This window comes from Natator depressus, chromosome 21, assembly GCF_965152275.1.
Source record: "Natator depressus isolate rNatDep1 chromosome 21, rNatDep2.hap1, whole genome shotgun sequence".
Classification (NCBI taxonomy): domain Eukaryota; kingdom Metazoa; phylum Chordata; order Testudines; family Cheloniidae; genus Natator; species Natator depressus.
In genome coordinates this window covers 3,116,578-3,136,709 of record NC_134254.1, presented here as the reverse complement: position 1 = coordinate 3,136,709, position 20,132 = coordinate 3,116,578, and the positions used below count along the sequence as shown (strand labels likewise).

General features: G+C 43.2%; 1 protein-coding gene across 2 annotated transcripts in view; it reads right to left on the bottom strand.

The window, feature by feature from the left end:
- KCND3 (potassium voltage-gated channel subfamily D member 3) overlaps positions 1-20,132 on the bottom strand; it is a 222,784-nt gene that overhangs the window by 31,708 nt on the left and 170,944 nt on the right. For both annotated transcript variants that reach the window (XM_074936350.1, XM_074936351.1), the window contains one exon: positions 18,786-18,948. In XM_074936350.1, the coding sequence (XP_074792451.1) occupies positions 18,786-18,948 (163 nt within the window). The remainder of the gene's footprint in view (positions 1-18,785; positions 18,949-20,132) is intronic.

Below are 20,132 nucleotides of genomic sequence, written 5' to 3'. Positions count from 1 at the left end.
GCATTCTAGATAGAAATTCTCAGCTTGCCCTTTGCATATGGAAAAATGTAACAAACCAGATTAGGGATTTGGAAAGCAGTGGCTCTTGCCACACCCTAGCTACAGTGTCAGAGTAAACGGGAGATGGAAGGAAAGTGCTTTCTTGTTTTCCTCTTGTTATCTTCAACCGTCCTTAAAAAGGCCTTAGTCTACAACAACATTCAGGTCCCTCATTAACACTGAAACCAAAAGAAATTTATCAAAGACTTCACTTCTCCTACTTAGCTGGAGCCCAGAGTACACATGGAGCCCTGGAAAAATAATGAGCCAGATCCTCAGCTAGGTGTAAATTAGCATAGTGCCAATAACTTCAGCAGAAGGTCCGACCTATTGATTGTTGTCATGGTCCCTTTGCTGCTGGTAAATAGAGCACTGTGCAAAAATAATAAAGAAAGAAGCCAAGGAATTCAAGGAAGCTGCTGCGTTTGCAGCGGATGCACACACTGATTACCTGTTCTACTTAGGATGCCGAGAAGCTGACATGACACCTTAAATGAAGCTTGGAAACAAGCTGGACTGCGAAGTTATGAATTGCTCCTGTTACATGCATTGAGAGGAATAATAACTGTTGAAAAAGCAAATGTCCCATGTAATAAAAGCCAGTTATTATCATGCCTGTTGATGTTGCAACAGGCAGGCAGCGCTGTTATAATGAAGTGATGGAGAGGACAATGTATTTCCTACAAATCACATTACTGTTGTTCTAACTCTTTTTCTTAGGAAATTTTCCTCTGAACACCTCAAATCTTTACATTAAAACAGCTTTTGAGCCAGGTTTAAATATTCATTCTTTATTGTTTTGGGTGAGCTGTAGTGGAGCTGCATATGGAAATTAAATTGTGTAGAGCTCATTATACTCCTATATAATTCGATAGAGCCACTTAAAGTCAGACCTTTATCTTATTTTGAGTCTCTTCATTGCTTTCCACAGATGAAAGATTCCCCTCCACTCCTCTGTGATTCTTTTAATCTTATTTTACCCTGGGCTCTATTAAAGCAACAGATAGTCATATCAAATGCAGTGTATCGTTTAATCTTTTCCAACACAGAAGGACATGATTTGCAATCTATTTATAGAACAATATACAGAATATGGAATTCAATGGGCCTCAGCTTATCCACTAAGCATAGAGTGACTGATGAGACAGAAAGATTTGAGTGCATTTAACATATGGAACTTAAACATTCTTCTGCAATTATATGGTGATGTTTCTTGTTTCCTTCAGGGCTACACAAGAACCTTAATAAATCAGGACTGGATTCTGCCATGCATATTTACACTGCATAGTACCTGACTCCTTGAATACTGATATCAATGGGACTACTCAAGGAGTAAGACACTATTCCGCATGAATCGGTTTGTTGGAATCTGCCTCCAAACCAGAGACTCTTTTCACTTAATACATGTCTTCTAAAGAAAACAGCTCCATGCCATGCTGCATTACTAATAGAGAAGCTGCTGCATTCCTTCTCCCATCAGGACAACTGAAGTTTCTTCATCACACTAACATGCACAGGATGATGACTATGTATTTGTCAGTGATTTCTCTCTGTGTCTTTCTGTATCTTGCCTCTATAACTTCTTTCACACAAATCACAACCCTACCCACTGATGGGCAGAGTTAAGGTGAGCATGCCACAACTCAGTGATAGGTATAGCCATTGGTTGCAAGTAGACTGAACAGTAGGGGGAGCTCTTATTGCTGCAGCTATGAGGCATGCTGCTTGCCCGAGCCAGGGAGAAGAGGGGGAGCTGTTCTCCTTCTCACTTCTCTTCACTGTAACCTTTGGACCAATTCCCCACCTCCAGTGCTCTCCCTGCATGGGCTGTGCCCAACAGTCACAGAGAGCAATCATCTCTGCAAGGCAAATGGCACCAATTGGCAAGCTGAGTCTTTTTTCATTCTTTCCCCCTTGCTGAGACAGGAGAGATGACAGAGCCAAACAAAACACACACACACACACAAAAAGAAAGAAAAGAAAAAAGGTTTGTTTTTTTTCCTAAGAACTGATTTCCAGAAGATTAGTTTGTACCTCAGCCCCATAAATATGGCAACAGATTTCAAAAGTGTCTGTCTGCAAAGTTATCTGGACATCCAAACCTCTCACTTAAGGAACCAAACCCAAACCCACAGCTGGCTTTTGTTGTCCACAACGACAACATGTGTTTTTAGAAATGCTGGTGGCTTTATCATTTCTTTGGTGACAAGCTCTTTTACACCCTCATCCTCCCAGAATAGTTTCCCAAGCAATTATTGTAATGTGATCTATTAACCTCATCCCATGGGAGGCAGGAAAAGGGTTAACTATCCCATGCTCCCATGAGAGTTGCCTGCCGCAGTGCAGCCACTGGGCCTGGGCCTGGCTGAAGGAAGCTACGGAATAGCAAAGGGGACTCTCAGAAGAGTGTGTGGTGGAGAGGGTCTGACTCCGTCTGCCCTAGGGACCAGAGCTTTCCCCTGTGAGGCCAAACCCACCCTGGAAGAGACAGACATGTGGAATGATGGACCCTTTGGCTGCACAAAGCTATCCCTTTCTTATTTAATGGAGAATCGTGAGCTGGGAGAAGCGCTGGCTGATCCTATTGGGGGTGCATGCTTTGTGTGCTTAGCTGGTAGTGGGGGCTGTTGTGGGAGCGCTACATAAGGAGAGAGAGCGGGACCAATGTGGGCAGTTAATGGAAAGAGCAGGATGTGCTGGCCGATAAGAATTGTTCCTGGGTCGTTAGGTCCGTCAGAGTAGCTGTTGTTCACAGCAAATGGCAGCTCTAGTTTCTGCCTCTCTTCCCAGAGACTCCATGTCTCCTCCCTTCGCCTTCCAGGGGGGAAATTGTTGCAATCCCGGCCCTGTGGTCACACTCAATAACAGGAGGAAAAGGGTCCTAAAAGATGGAATGTGAGTCCATGGCACATCCTGTGTCCTTATAATAATAGCAATAAAAAACTGGCCACTGCCACCCTCCTGTGCTTTCCTGAGCACCCAGCTGAGAAACCTGTCTCACATTCTGCATGGGCCCCTAATTTGTCAGCAGATAGCTCTAGGGTTGTCATAGTTACTTGTTTCTCTGCCCCTTGTTTTTGCATTCCAGCACTGTTACATGTTCTTACTAGAATGGCTCCTAATTGTCCTGACTCAATAGCTAACGAAGCTTGTGCTTCTTATGTGGACTAAAATGAACTTGCTGCCGGATTACGGAGCCAGTGGACAATATGTAAAATTGCCTCTTTATTGTTGTTTTTGTTTAGAGTTAATGCTGAGTTAGGTCTCAGCAGCTACACTTAGATGAACAACAGGTGGCTCGAATTATCATCACGCCACAGTCTGCATAGTAAACAGAAGAGTTTTGCTTTACCATGGGAGAGCGGAAAGCTGGGTAAATATTTCCTAAGGAGCAATTTCTCCAATGAATTTAGCTTCTTCTGTTTGTGGAGTACTCACAAGCAGATGGCAATATCCCCAAACGATGATGAGTATATATTATTTGTATCACCGTGGCACCTAGGTGTCCCAGTCATAGCACATAGGAGCTGCGCTGTGCTAGGTGCTGTACAAACATAGAACAAAAAGACAGTCCCTGCTGCATCACTGGAGCTCAGTACCAGGCTCCTCAGTGCTTTCAGCTGAGCATGTTGCCAGCGGCTCTTCTCGACAAGGCTTAGGCAGTTTTGGATTTGGTTTATTTAAACACCTGAGGTGGAGAAGACAACATTAACTAATACAAATCCTACCAATGGCGTTATGTAATTAGCCACCTGGGCGGTGCTCTCCAAGTGCAGCGCCTCATCCCTGCAGGGAGCAGAGAGGAAACCCTTTCACGTGGGTGACCAAGGAACCACCAAAGGATGGGGGAGATTTGTAAGGGTGCTCGCAGGTCACAGCCTACAACCCAGTAATGGGTGATAGCAGAGAAAGAGGGCATCTGTCAGGGTCTGCAACAGATGTGCAGTGCCTATGGATGAGTGAAGAAATGATTTTAAACAGGGTCAGTGTTCAAGTATGTGCACATGGGCGGGAGACGGAGCCTTTCAGCTCTGGTTCACCTGTTTGAATCCTCCCCTCAGAGGATGGGTTAGGGACATCTAAATAATTGTCTTATACAGTTTGGGGAACAGAGAGCAGGAGTTTGAACTAGAGATGGCTGGAAAAGGCTACATAGTTTAAAAAAAAGTCAAAGGAAATGAATCATATGACTTTTTTGCTACTTTTTTTTTGGGGGGGGGGGCAATCAGAAAAATGCTTTACTTTTTAAAACCCTCCAATAACTTTCAGTGTTCCCCCTCCCGTACTCTCCCTTACCTCCACTGAGGAGGTGGGAGGTAAAAAGGGGGGAAAACATTTCAAAAAATCAAAATGCTGATTATTTTTTGTTTTGTTTTGTTTTTTATAAAAAAACTAAAAATTTTCAAGAAAAACTTTCATTTCTTCTGGAAAGCAATTTTTTGTTGAAAAGATGTCAACCAGCTCTAGTTTTTAACCTTATTTCTTCCCCTTTTGCAATCTACCTCTTTCCTTTAAATGGTCCTTAAATAACCATTCCCTGTCCTCTAGCCTGATGGATCTGAGCAGAGCTCTGATAATGCCTCCCTTGCTTAGCCAGATTGTTTCAATGTTAGCTTCTCCTAGTCTTCTCCCTTCCATGCTCCAGAGGATGACCACCTTCACAGGGCATCCTGCCCCGAGTCAGCCAAAAGAATGAGACAACCACGTTGAAAATTTCAAACCCACTTGGCAGCAAATCACGTATGCTAATGCTATCTCTATTGACAGATGTGTCAGACATCTTTCTCAGGGGTAAGATGATGCTATAAATCTAGTGTTAAATATTCTCTTCATCATCATCACTCTTCATCTTCTCTTCTGTCTGCCGTCACATTCTCCGTGCCTACAGGGATGTGGGCTGTAATGCAGGGAACAGGCTGTGTCTAAAGTGCCTCTCAAGAAGAAAATAACAAAAGCAAAACAGTCAGAAGGACATTTATTTCTGACTTTTCCTGGTGCTGCCTTGATTCCCTTTTAAACATTTCCACAGCTACTTCTTCCGTCCTTTCCACAGATTTACAGCTGCCAGTGCAAAAACATTCTCAGGTTTCAGAGTAGCAGCCGTGTTAGTCTGTATCCGCAAAAAGAAAAGGAGTACTTGTGGCACCTTAGAGACTAACAAATTTATTAGAGCATAAGCTTTTGCGGGCTACAGCCCACTTCATCGGATGCACAGAATGGAACATATAGTAAGAAGATATATATATACATGCAGAGAAGGTGGAAGTTGCCATACAGACTGTAAGAGGCTAATTAATTAAGATGAGCTGTTATCAGCAGGAGAAAAAAACTTTTGTAGTGATAATCAAGATGGCCCATTTAGACAGTTGACAAGAAGGTGTGAGGATACTTAACATGGGGAAATAGATTGAATATGTGTAATGACCCAGCCACTCCCAGTCTCTATTCAAACCCAAGTTAATGGTATCTAGTTTGCATATTAATTCAAGCTCAGCAGTTTCTCCTTGAAAAGGAAAGGAGTACTTGTGGCACCTTAGAGACTAACCAATTTATTTGAGCATGAGCTTTCCGTGAGCTACAGCTCACTTCATCGGATGCATACTGTGGAAGCTGCAGAAGACATTATATACACACAGAGACCATGAAACAATACCTCCTCCCACCCCACTCTCCTGCTGGTAATAGCTTATCTAAAGTGATCATCAAGTTGGGCCATTTCCAGCACAAATCCAGGTTTTCTCACCCTCCACCCCCCCCCCCCACAAACTCACTCTCCTGCTGGTAATAGCCCATCCAAAGTGACCACTCTCTTCACAATGTGTATGATAGTCTTTTTTGAAGCTTTTCTGTTGCAGAATTGCCACCCTTTTACTGAGCGGCCAGAGTGGTGTAGCTCTTGCTGCCTGGAATAATCTGCCCTGTATCTCTGTTCACTGCATCGACTCCAATCTAAAAAGATATTATTTCTCCCTTTTCCCTTTATTTCCCTCTCTCTCTGTTATTAGTCATATGATTGAACGCTTTAATTCCTCTGCCAGACAATGTGCCCATTCCACTGCTTTTCCTAATTTATACCCTAGACTCTTTGGTTGCATGTAATGTTCAGAACTGTAAAGCATTTTGGGATATAGTTTTATGTGAGAGCAGTTGTAGAAAATGAATTCCTGTTGCATAGTACTTCCCCTTATCTACATTTGGTGTTTGGTCCTTTGCTGGATGCTCATAAGGGAACAAGAAGGCTTTCAAAGCTTCTACAACACATTTCCTGAGCTTCTAGGGTCAAAATGCTGTAAGCAAAGGCCACTGGCTAATAAATGAAACATACTGAACACACTAAACTAAAATACTCAAAAGCATATTTACCGAAGGCCTGGAATCTGTTGAAGGTTTGTGGAAGCTCTGTGGTTGCTGAAGTTTTATACTTAGGTGGAAGTGGACAATTTCAGATTAGCTCATGTGAAATGCCGCACTAAAACCATACTAATCACTTTGAGATTATCAGCTGTTTTAATATCTTTGCTTGCTTAGCAAATCTAACCATTCTATCATAAAGACCCTTTAACACTGTTGTCCACAGAATACTTTGGCATTTGAGTATTTACACTTCTCTCTCATTGTGTGCGTGTGTGTCGAAACCCCCCAATCCCTTCAGTCAAATTCCCCCCTCCCCCCCGCTGTGTTGGAAAAGCTCCAGAAAACCTCCCAGGATGCAGCCTGAGCACCTGCCATCTGTGGTTTGAAGCCAAGATTTGGTGCATCCAGACACGGGAGAACTCACTTTGCCAAACTTAGAGCGCCAGGGGCAGCTCTAGAGGTTTGACTGCGTTCAGCAAGCCAGCAAATGTCTGCCAACATCAGTGACATGCCCCTACTCAAAGGAATTTCTGCATGTTTTATTGTCCACAGCAATCCCCTAGCTGCACCAGCGTTATCCAGAATTACTTCCAAAGTATGCCTTTTTAGCACAGGGGCAGAGCTTCAGGAGGGACAGCCACGGAGACACGCCTGGCTCAGATTCCTGCCCACCTCAGTCATGGTGGCTGCTCCAAAGTACTGCTGGCTGCCAGTGCCAGTGCTTTTAGGAGGATTTGGCCACCATACTACAGCCCAATGGCAACACAGGCTGCATGACTAATGCTGCAAATCACACAGGTACTGCAGGATTTTACACTCCCCGCCCCACTGCTCACACTCACCTGTAATAGCACTGAAGAGTGAGACCCATGTTTTCTTCCACGTTGGAGTGGGACCAGAAGGAGGTTTCTTGCAAAGAGTGGGGCATACCCTCTGCAGTGAGAAGACTGCAGAGCAGAGGGGCAAGTCATGGTATATTTTTTTTTATGGGCTAGTACGCCTGCCAACCAGAAAAGGCACTTCTTGAGCCCACATAGACTGGCTGGGCTGTTCAAAGGTGTGTACCATGAGAGTGGTGCCTTGGCAGCCCTGTTTGCCAGCAGTCCAGAGGAAGGCATGTGCAGTGGGGCCTGAAGTGGATTTGTTAGAACAGAGTTGAGTCTCCTTTGTTTAAAAAGTGGAAACACTAACCAGGTTTCACATTCACCTTGCAAAACTGGCTGCAAGCTAGCTAGCCAAGGGTCCAAAACACCACGCGCTTAGTAACTGGCAACGCAATGCCCTTTGAAAGGGAACAACAAATAAACCAACAAATGACAAAAGTCCTTTAGATTCTTTGTGGCCGGCTGCACTGACCTTAAAAAAAAAAAAAGAAGAAGAAGAAGAAGAAGACACCCTGAGTGAAAACCACATGACTCCTAGAGTTGCAGACATGAGGGCACTGACATTGTGTGACCAGGAAACTGCTGAGCTTAGCAATGCCTCTTTGCTATTGAAAGCAAGATACGTGGTTCAGATGCAATACAAGAGCCCTGAGAAGATGGGGCTGAATGCGCTTAGCCTACGGAAGGGTTCACCGAGAGCAGATATGGCAAGTGTCTCTAACTACTTAGATAGAAAGCTTAGGACTAGTCAGTAATAAATGGGAAGAGGAAATGAGAAGAAATGGCCCTAAATTTACAAATTGAGGGTTCCATCGCACAGCCCTTACTCTCTAGCATTGCCCTAGTGGGTTATAAGGGCTGCAGGACCCAGTCGCGGAGACCCCACAATCCATGACAGCCTGCAGAATTTCCAAGCCTGGGTCTGGTCTGGAGCAGTGCTGTCTTCAATAGGATTTGCAGGTGCCCAGCACCTCTCAGTATCAGGCCCCAAGTTTATACCCAGATAATTGTACAGAGCCCAGAGTTCCTGCTACTGTTTATTGCCAACACTTCATTCTCCCTGGGATATGATGCTGGAGCCAAGGGGATTGGTACTGCCATAATTAGTTGGACTGTAATTGGAGCAGCTTGGGGAGATCTCTGCTCTCAGAAGAGAAGAGAGGAGTGTGCACAATTAAACAGCCCCCTTCAAAATTCTTTAATGTACAAAACCCTTCTATTCCTTTTCATTGACACTGACACCCTTCAGTGCCATTACCTTGCAGCAATAGGTACCTCCTGTATTTCCTCAACACAGTGTCTATCCAATTAGTGCACAATGAACTTATGCTTGGTGAGCACACAGGCAGCATCAGACTTGGTACAAACAGCTTCCTCCAGACCCCCTCTCCCCCCATCAGCTTTGCAGCTGGAAAGGGGATCTGTAGTTGTTATTTCTGGAGCTTGGTCCCAGTAAATAAAAAAGGACAGTAGAACAAACCAACTTTGTTTGCTATGCTTGATAGAATCTTTCCAACTCAATGAGGCATCTGAGCTGGTTATTTTTAAAGCAGGACAATTTAAGTGACACAAAGGACAAGTGTCAATGTCCCCAGGAGATTAAGGAGAAACGAGGCCTCCCACAACACTTTGAAAAACATTTTGTTTAGGAGCAGTTTGGCCGACAGATCTAATATTGTCTGTGGGGTTTTGCTGCCTTCCTTCCTGTTTTTGTCACCACTTGTGGCATTTGTGTGAAGAGAGGAGCTTTGCTGTTAATAAGGTCTCACCTGCTTTCCCCCTTGAAGCCATAAGGCTAAATTCTCTCTGAAAAATAGTTCTCTCAAGATTCTCAACCAGTCTTATAGGCTCAAGATTTCTGGATCATTCACATGAACTCTGCAAAGGCACTCAAACCTTTGGAAGTTTAACTGAATCAAACCCACAATCAAAAATCTTCTCTGTTCTATTCAGGTTCCTATACATCCCTCATCACTATGACATCTGTTGCATAATGTGACTAACATCTGTCACATAAGGTTTGTTCTTTCTCTCTTCCTCTCCCCAAAGGGAAACTGTTCGGGGTTTGAGCATATTTAAGGGTCTCATATTAAGAATATAAGAACATAAGAATAACCACACAGGATCAGAGCAATGGTCCACTTAGCCCAGCATCCTGTCTTCTGACAGTGGCCAATGCCAGGTGCTGCAGAGGGAACGAACAGAAGAGGGCAATTATCGAGTGACTCATCCCTTGTCCTCTACTCCCACCTTCTGGCAAACAGAGACTGGGGACGTTCAGATCATGGGGTTGCGTCCCTGACCATCCTGGCTAAAAGCCACTGATGGACCTATCCTCCACGAACTTACCTAGTTCTTTTTTTGAACCCAGTTATAGTTTTGGCCTTCACAACATCCCCTGGGGATGAGTTCCAGAGGTTGACTGTGCATCGTGTGAAGAAAGATTTCCTTTTGTTTGTCTTAAACCTCTCTGAGGAGTTACTACGGATTTACACTGGAGGGTGCTTTAGAACATTTGCAATCCTCATTCTTCCTGCCCTGGAGAGCCCAGATCAGATACTTGTACCTGCCTATTCTTCTCAGTGCACCCATACCAGCATGAGTACAAACTGAACCCTTATGTGAGAGAGATGCTAATACTGATCTGAGCCGGAGAGCCACTCCACCGTCGAATCTTTTAAATATTCCAGTTCTCAGACTCAAAGGTGTTTGTGACATTCACTCAAGAGCAGCATTGTATCAATGTCAGGAAGAAGTTCTGTTCTTAAAATATCACTCAGAAATAAACATCCCCCGCCACCCCCTCAAATTTACCAAATGAACCTTGTCAGAAATGATCAATTCATCTCCCACTGAGGCTGACCCGGTCTTTGCTGCATGCCAGAGGAGAGAATTTGACAACACTGCACAATGAATTCAGATTGCCAGATCTCCTTGTAATTAATTCTCTGGTAATACAGTTTGGGGGAAGAGCAATTTATCTTTGAAGTGTTTAAACTGATAATGGGTATTTTTTTTGTCTCCTCTTTAAGGCAAAATTTTATCTCAGTTTGTTTTTCAAAGACATGTGTGTGGATTTTATAAACATTTGCAAATATTTGCTCATGCCATTTGAACTCATCTCCGTGTTAGGCCAATACCTCCTGAGCAGCAACAACAGCTGGGATTTAGCATATGATAAAGTAGGGAAGCATAAGTGCTGTTGAATGCCTTCCCATTTCTCAACTTTCTGAAATAATGCAGCTGTACCTAAAGCTCAAATTAAGCTGGAAAACTCAGGTTTAATCTCACTCTTATCCTCCTATCTGTACATCTATTTGAACATCACATTCAGCCAGATATGACATGCTCACGTTATTTCTGCGTTTATTACTGCTCATTAGATGACCCAAGTCTAAGTCACACATTCAGCTGCATTTATCTCTAGTTTTAGGAGCCTGCAAATTGAAATTCTTTTGCGCAAAACTGCAAAGGCTGGGGAAATTTGGAAGAGAATTTAAATACACGGTCTGAATATTAAGTTGTAGACTAGGGAGGGAGGAGCATCTGGCTGCTGACAGAGAGATTTTCTGCTTAATGACTCAGATGTTTTGCTGTGGCTTGTCTCCACTGGATACAGCAGAGTGGGGTGTGCCCTGATTCTCAGACTGGCTTTACATTTGTCCTAACTTTGCTGTAGTTTAGAGCAGCCTCAGGGCTGCCCTAAAATGTGTCAGTTGGTACCACTGACCTACTGAGAATAGCCAGACTGCAGTAACACTTCAGCTATGCCTACTCCTTTTAAAAGAGTTCATTAAAACAGGAGGAAACCATTTCTAGCTCCAGATTTTAAAATGTATTTATGTTCCATAACAGTTGTGCTTCCTGCAATAGACTGAAGTTCTTTTAAAGCATCTACAGTAACTGACACACTCAAAATATTTACCATGCTGGTGACAGACGGAGAAAAGAGAGAGTGAGCCCAAGGCGTATTTAGCACGGCCGAAACCTAGGAAATGCATTTGTGGTGTTTCATGCAAAAAATGCCATCGCTTAGCTTGCTCCTTAAAGGGAACAGTGTATGACAACCCTTATGTGGATGCACAGGGCTAGCACGTGTGCAAGGAGCTTTATCCCGCCCCTCCTTGCAAGACTCCTCCGATACCAGACACACTTACACTCCCTGTACTCAGGGAAGCATCAGAATTGTTACCTGGCTGCATCCCTCAGTGGGCAAGGCCTATGCCCCACCCTTCCTTCCTTGCACTAGCCCATGTTCCAGAGAGGTCTCGCCAGGGACTGTGGGGATCTAGTATGCATGCGCTGAAGGATGATGCAGACTAGACACCTTGAGGAAGAACTGTTCTATTTCGTCTTATTACTCCTCTGAGCCTGCAGGGTGCAGTACAGCTCTGCAGCCCCCCGCACTCCACCCAGTGGCTTAGTTGTTCCTAAAGTGATAGTCACGTGCCTGGGGAGGGAGAGGTTCATTATTGTGTTAAATATTCTGTTATCTTACCCAGAAAATAGATTCGCTCAACTCATTTTTTTATAGCAAGCCAGATTTCCGCCCTGGGCTTCTGTCCCTATTTTACACTCAGACGAAGTGGGGGCAGGGGAAGTGGGGCTGAGTCTTCCATCTGCACAGCCCAGAGAGAGGAACTCCATCCTCCATCTACTATCTCCAGATCTTTCTGCTCGTGCTCAGAGTTCAGCCCCAAACCGTAGCTAGGAACCATATTGCCACACCTTGGGATCCCATGATGTATCTCCGGCAGTCTGTCTTCAGGACACGTCACCCTGCTCCCAGGGTTCTTATTCTCTTTGCTGCCAAGCCGTCTCAATCTCAGTCTCTCTTCTGCTGCATGCCTGCTGCCTCTTGACTTCACTGCTCAACCCTGCTCCCTCCCCCAGAGGTGTTTGCTAAGACATGTATTCCCAGTGCCACACGCTCTGTCTCTCCCCCATCAGGTCATCCCGCAATACGCACCAACTACAGTAAAGTGACAAGCTTGGTATGTGATCCAGGCGGCAGGGATTTAGGAGACCTGTGCCCTATTCCTGGCTCTGTCAGTGGCCTGCTGGGTGACCTTGGACAAGTCACTTCACCTCTCTGTGCTTCTGCTTTCCTGTCTGTAAAATGGGGGTAATATGGTTTATCTCCTTCATAAAGTCCTTTGAGATCTACAGATAAAAAGAGCTATTACTATTATTAGGTGGGAAATTTAACCATTACTTATATTTGTCCTACTCCAGAAGATGGAAATCAAACCTCCGGGGGATGGTGCTGGAATCCACATGATGTTTATAGTAGCTTCTAAACTCCCATAGACAAATCCCCAGTGAGGCTATCATTAGTTCATTGCTGTGTGTGTTTCTTTCTCTTTAGTATTCCTACAGTAATCAGCATGTGAGGATTACTCATGCTTCTGACTTGAGAAAACTTTACAAATCCAGCAATTTATGCAATGCCAAGGGGAATTAGAAATTCAAATCTAGGAAAAAAATTATACCCCGTGTGTGTCAATACAGCAAACCTGATAAGAGCAGCAATCAATCATGTGAGCATGAAGGTTAGCAGCATATATCCGCCTTACAAAACAGATCAACAGCCAACAAAAAAAGGGAGAAAAATGAATCCATGCAAAAATCTTCAATATGAATATTGACTGCATGGAGATGATACCATAGCAATGTGGGAGGATAGGCTTGTGGTTATGGCATGGGCCTAGAACCCAGGAGATCTGTATTCAATTCTTGGTTCTGCTATAGGTGTCTTGTGTGACCATGGATGAGTCATCTGTTTAAATAGTAAGTTCTTTAGTGTAGTAACTGTCTCTCACTAAATGTACATAATGGGGCCCCAGTCTCAGTTAGGGCCTGTTGTGTTAGTTTCAGTAAAATAAGTGAGCTCAGAGAGGTTGCCATAATAACAGAATATTGTGCAGTATTTGTCCAAAACAACATTTACAAAGGCATATTTCTCTTTACAATTTTTTTTTAGTCACAAATGATATTGTAAATGAAGGCAGTGGGGGGATGTTTTCTTTTTTAAATTAGAAATTTGAATCTGTTATAGATGTTGCTATTTAGTGATGAATGGATTATGTTTTTAGTTGCTTAAAAGGTATTTGAGTGACCTGTAAATTCACAGTTCTGGGAAATTAATTGTTAATTGGACATGGTTTGGTTGTTCTTTATGTTGTGATTCTGAGGTCTGAAATAGAAGTCTCTACACGCAGATGGGATGGATTGTGGATCTGTCCTCCAGGGAACCATAGTTAAATTTTCCATTAGCACGTAGCATTGGGGCTGCATGATATTCAGTTATAATGCTTGTAATATGGTCCTGTTCATTACCTGTTGAAATGCATTCTTCTGACTTGGGATTCTGATGGAGCGTGCTATTTGGGATGCAATTGTTCAGTGAAGGGGATTTTGTGTTGAATTTTAAAAGGGGATTTTACTGCTGGAGAAAGCTGGAGGATTGACAGCGCTAGAGACTGAAACCCTATCAGCACAGAACAGATGCAACACCGGAGGCAGTTTTGCAAGCTCACGATACCACACTTTGCTTGTAAGAGAAGGTGGACAGTGAGTGAGTCCTGAGACAGTCTGGCCAGCTGGAACTCTGGGAGATCTTAGAGACAGGAGCTTTCCATCCATGACTCCACAATATGCTTCAACGCTCATCCAGAGTAGAGGATAGGAATTTAGACTGTGATTTTCAAAAGGCACCTAATTCCCTAATCCCATGGGAGCTGGGCACCCAAATCCCTTAGGAGGCTTTGAAAAGTCCAGATTTAGCCTCATATTCCATCCTTACTGGTATCAATGCTTTCTAAATTGCTTTGGGACTCCTTGTCTATCGCAAACTCTATTCAGAATCAAATTGTTTTCTACAGTCATTTCTGATTGCAAGTGAGATGCTGGAGCATATGCATGTTTTATTTATTTCTCCTACAGCTCAGTCTTGATTTTATTCATTTCCATGTGTGTTTATAAAACTTGTATTTAATAATATATTGCTCTTTGTTCATTATTGAAGGAGAAATTCAACTCATTACAGCTCTTGTTGCAATGGCTGTCACTTGGACTTATCAACAGACACTTTAGTACTTAATAGCTTTGCTTCAGTCTCTTCTGTAAAAGACAAGGCGGTGCCTAGGTGCTATTTAAGCTAGTTAGAAGAAAGTCAATTACTGAATATTTGTCTCTAGAGCATAAAAAAGACCAGTCATCCCCATCACCAGATTTTTATTTTATTTTCAGATTTGCTGCAGGGAACATTGTTTAACATTCCTACTCGGCAACAAGATTCAGCTGGACCTTTGCAGTGTCAGATACTTGAGGTTGACCTAACCCCACTGTAAACACAACTACGTCAACAAAAGAATTCTTCCATCAACCCAGCTTCCGCCTCTTGGAAAGGTGGGTTTACTACAGCAACGGGAAAACCTCTGCCATCGCTCTGGTAAGTGTTGACAGTACAAGGCTACAGCAGTGGCAGCTGTAGTGTAGACAGTCACTGAATGTAAATACTCTGTCTTGCTTACTATATTCTTACAGCCGACCAGGCATAGGTCTCCCCTGCCTGGCTCTGAGTGTAATCATTTACCCCTGTGTAAAGTAGATGGAAAGGTGAGGTGTAAAACACCTCTGCTCAGAATGGTAGCACTTCACACTCACTGGGAAGAGTAATGGTAAGCAATTGTGAATGGGTGGAGAGGTGCCCAGGAGACAAAGGGTGTGATTCTTCACTCACTCCTGCTAGTTTTACACCAGCATTACTCCATGGACTTTCAGTAGATACACTCCTGATTTACACCAGTGGAAGCAAGTGAAGATCCAGGCTCAATTCTATGGTAAATGTGGTCCACACACTGAAAGGCTTTGAGAACCCATGCCCTAAACATTATGCCTGCTGGAATAGACTGTGTGCAGCGGTGAGATAGATGTCATTGGCTCTTCTCTCCCCTTGGTTGTGTTGTTTTCTGAGCTGTTCCTGTGATGCTCAGCTCCAGAACAGAGACATGACTGCATCCCCCCTGCTATATTACAGACCCATCCGGTTACTGTATAGCAATCTCTGGGGTTTGAAGCTACCTTGTGGTGTCTCTTTGTTTTTGGTGACTTTTGTATCTCCTTTGAAAATTCTTGCACTCTTCCTGGTTTGATAGTAAAATTATTCCACTATTAAATATAAACTTGTGTGAGGATGGTTCTGTATCCATAACAACATTCATTCGTTGCAAGGGGCACATGCGCTCTGCTACCTACAGCACTCAGGTCTTTTTCATTGGTACGTAGGTAGGTGAGCAGCTTGATTTTACATGTGATTAAATGCCACAAAGATTTAACAGGGGGGCTATAAGGAAGCAGCACTGGAACAGTGCAGTGATCTCAGCCTTCACAGATAATGATGAAATCCACTTTCAGATTAATGGCCTCATTCCTCTCTAAGGACCTTCTATGAATATCAAGATTGGAACATAGTCTAACTTAATTGATTGACAAGCTGCAGGTAGATGGGTGAGGAGTTCATGAACAGGCAGATGCTCGCTTCTCCAGATGGTAACTGGAGTATATGCATAAGGCAGTTCAGGCTCTGTCTACACTACGCACCTTTTAGTGACACAGCTGTGCCGCTACAGCCTTGCCACTATAAGGCGCGAAGTGTAGCTGCTTCCAGCCACAAGCAGCAGTGGCAGCTTTGACGTCAGGAGAGCTCTCCTGCTGACAAAGCGCTGTTCACACCAGCACTTTTCATCAGCAAAACTTTTGTCGTTCGAGGGTGTGTGTGTTTTTCTCACACCCCTGAACAACAAAAGTTTTGCCGACGAAGTTCCAGTGACGACAAAGCCTTAGAGTGGTGTGGTAGTTGAGAATTTATGCAGCCTTATGCATACCTTGCTTGCTTCAACCCTTCCTATAATAAATACAATACATAGCAATTTAGAAGTTGCAAAGATGAGCCAGCAGAGGCTAGACTTTTGCTGTCTTGAAATATAACCTCGTGTCCAACCAGGTGGCTGTACTGAAATTCTGGATAGGTCGACTTCCAGTCTGTAGATACTTGATTTTCTATCTTCCAGGTTGCACCACAACATAAAGCCAAGAAGCCAAAGCTCAGTATGCCTAGAGGCTTCTCAAGTCTGGGCCTGATACTACTGTCTCTAATCAAAATCCAGACAGAAACAGATTCTCAGCTGGTGTGCACTGATGGAGTCACTGGAGCTACGCTGCTTTACACCAGCTGAGAATCTGTACACTGATTTCAGAGATGTCAGATCAGAGCCTATGTCACCAAATGGAGGAGCGGGATATACATAAATACTCACCAAACTGCTATACACTAAAGCTTTTCTAATCTAATCTACCGGTTTATCCATTTGTGGTATTTATATGGCAGGACTGTAGTACAGATATACAGAGACAAGGTAGGGAAGGTAATATCTTTTATTGGGCCAACTTCTGTTGGTGAAAGAGACGAGCTTTCGAGCTTACCCAGAGCTGATCTTCAGATCTATGTAAGCTTGAAAGCTTGTCTCTTTCACCAACAGAAGTTGGCCCAATAAAAGGTATTATCTAACCCACCTCGTCTCTCTAATATTCTGGGACCAGCACAGCTACAACACTGGAATCGTATAGAAATACAGTGAGGCTCTGCTGTATAAGCTACTAAGCATTAAAATTTAAACCCAAAGGGATCTGCTTCTGTGAGCCTTATGCCCAAATGCAGTCCCACTGAAGTCAGATCACATTGCAAGACTGGGTCCTACATGAATTACTAGAGACTTATACCAGCCACATGATGGCTAATGCCATGTGAAACAACTGTGTGGATGGCACTTTTTACCAAATGGGCAGGTGTGTGTGTGTGTGTGTATTTATTATATATTTCATATTTATATTATGTTTTTCATCTAAATTACATTGTGTTACACTCTACATTTCAAATAGCTGGTAAAATGGAGAATTTTTGTAAAATTTTAAAGGATATATATACACTGTCAAATCCATTTTGAATGTAGATGCAACACTCAGAGCTAATATATGGCAGATGCATTTCATTTCTGCATGGCAGCTGTCCACTTGTCGCTATCCTATAGGTCCAGAATGCCAACATTTGTAAATTTTCCAGTCCCATCTCTGCCCCCTGAGATGCAAGATGGAGACACACCCTAGATACCTGCCTGGGGCAGAAAAAACACATCATTCTTCTACTACCTTCCATCAAGTCCCCTAAGCACCGGATTCTTGGCAGACAACATTGCACAGAAGAAAAGAAATATTTAGGCTAGATCTACACTACAAATGCTACAGTGCCGCAACTACACAGCTGTAGTGTAGACACTTACTACAGTGCTGGAAAGGGTTTTCCATTGCTGTAGGTAAGCCATCCCCTTGAGAGGCAGCAGCAAGGTTGACAGAAGAATTCCTCCATCCACCTAACAGAGTCTAAAGTGGGACTTAAGTTGGGTTAACCACATCTCTCAGGTGTGAATTTTTCACACCCCTGAGCGACATAGCTAGGTTGACCTAAATTTTAGGTGTATACTGGGCCTTAGTCTCTAGGAGCTATAAGAATCTGATTCTGCAATCCTGGCTCTCGTATAAGTTGGCAAGTCCAAAATGAAGAATGCAATACATGTGTTATATTTTTGCACTGAATGTATTGGTATATCACTAGTAAACCCCAGAAATTCCCAGGAGCTGATGGTTATGGTCAGCATTTAATTATGTATCACATGCAGTAACTTTTTATTTATTTTTTTAAAAAAGCTCGGACATGATAAGACTACAAAGGAACCACACTGCCAAAAGGGTGAATAACTCCTGATAAAGATAAAAAATAAGGATGTACATTTTTTATCACAGTGGAACCAGGCTGGTGTGTAATAAAGGGCAGCAATGGAAACCCCACTGCTTCATACATTTAAAACAAGATTAGATGAAAATACATTGTAGTGAACTACACTGTGTGTGTATAGATGTGGGCAGATGAGTGTGTTTGTGTAGGTGTAAGTAAATGCACATGTGCGTAGATGTAGGTAAGGTGTGTGGGTGTACCACTGCCCTTACTAGATACAAACAGAAGTGGCAGTTGTGTCTCACATGACTTATGCACAATGATTTTGAGATTTGCCATTAGCTTAAGTGTAGCAAGCTGGGCTTTTGGAGCAGAAGGCTATGAATTCTATCCCTGCTTTTCCCATAAAGTTCCCAATGGCCATGCTGTGTGACACAAGGACAACAGTTAAATACCAACGTGACCATGTTCGTTACAATATCATAACGAACAATCCGTCCCCTGTGGGGGAATGGTCTAGGTGACCTAGCCCTGTGATTTGTGTATATCTTTTATTCTTCCCTTAATGATAGCAACGCCCATCACGATCAAATGTTCATGTTGCGTCTGTGTCGCTTGTGATAGTACCAGTAAAGCAGTGTCGCCATTCATGCGGTGCGACTGTACACTCTGCAGTCTGTCAGTGGAAGGCGCTGTCTGGGATAAATGGGACTTACCTTTTGTGCTCTTCGCTTGTCAGCTCTCTGATTCTGATGATAAATTCGGCTGAAATTGGAAACAATAACTGGGACAGGCAGAGCAATGACCAGCACTCCGCTCAGCGAGCAAATGGAGCCAAATATCTTTCCAGCAATCGTCTTGGGCACCATGTCACCATAACTAAAGGGAAACAAAGACAAAAAGAGGGCCCGCTGCTTTAGACAAAGCCAGCCATGCCAAGAGTCTGTGTAATTTCACTGAGCATGCAGATAAACTGAAAGGTCAAGCTGGACAGTAAAGTCTAATAGCCAACAATAGTGCATTGGTGCATTTCATCCCAAACAATCCTAATACTACCTCCATGGCAAAAGTATCGTTGGATTCAAAGTGAGTGTCTTGATAATAGCCAAGTTCAGGCCTTGAACAGGAGCCTTACCAAAAACTTAGAACAGCCTCCTCTTGGTCCCCAGTGAATATATAGTCAGAAACTGTAACTGGAATTTTCAAAAGGACTGGTTCATTTTAGGTCCACAACTAAAGAGAGTGGCAATCTCATGTCATGGTATCTGCATAAGATGATCACTACAGAGATCAGGAAGGCGTTTCCTCACAATGTGCAGCATTATGCTATTGGCTAGCTGCATTATGGTTTGGATTTTGCTATTCATATGTTTGTCTGAAGTACAGGTGTTGGCCAGGGCTGAAGGCAGGATGTTGGCCAGGATGGACCAGTGATCTGAATCTGTGTAGCAAATCACATGTAATGGAGGGACCTGATTTACCACCTCTTTTACACTGGTGTCATGCTACTGATGTCTGTGGAGTTACGCCTGATTTAACCCACGGTAGGTCAGAAGAGAATTAGGCCCTTTGGCTCCAATAAATGTCAGAAAAGCTATGATTTAGAGCTCTGCAAAATGACTGAAACCCAAAGCCAGGTCTGCTGCTGGGCTTATCTTACAAACTCAAAACTGAGTTTGTGTTCATTGAAGGATTCACTTAGGATTAATAAGGAAAACTTAGGTTGATTTATATATTTACATAAAATCCCAATGGACACTTCTGGTTTCACATATATTCAGAAATTTTTGATTTATTTAAACCCCAAACTCAATGAGAAATTCAGGCACGTGAACCCAACTGGAGAATGGAAAATATTGAAACAAATCTCAGAAAACTCCAACCTAAGTTCTGCACAACTCTCTCTTCATTAACAATTTTATTTTGCATTTGGAATAATGCTGGTATAAGCAGAGATAAAAGTATCCCCTTAATTTTTATACCAATTGAAAATCATGTTGATTTAACTTAGATTTCACACGACAAAAACTACCGCAGAGTAAAGTGCTACTTTACTGCTGGTT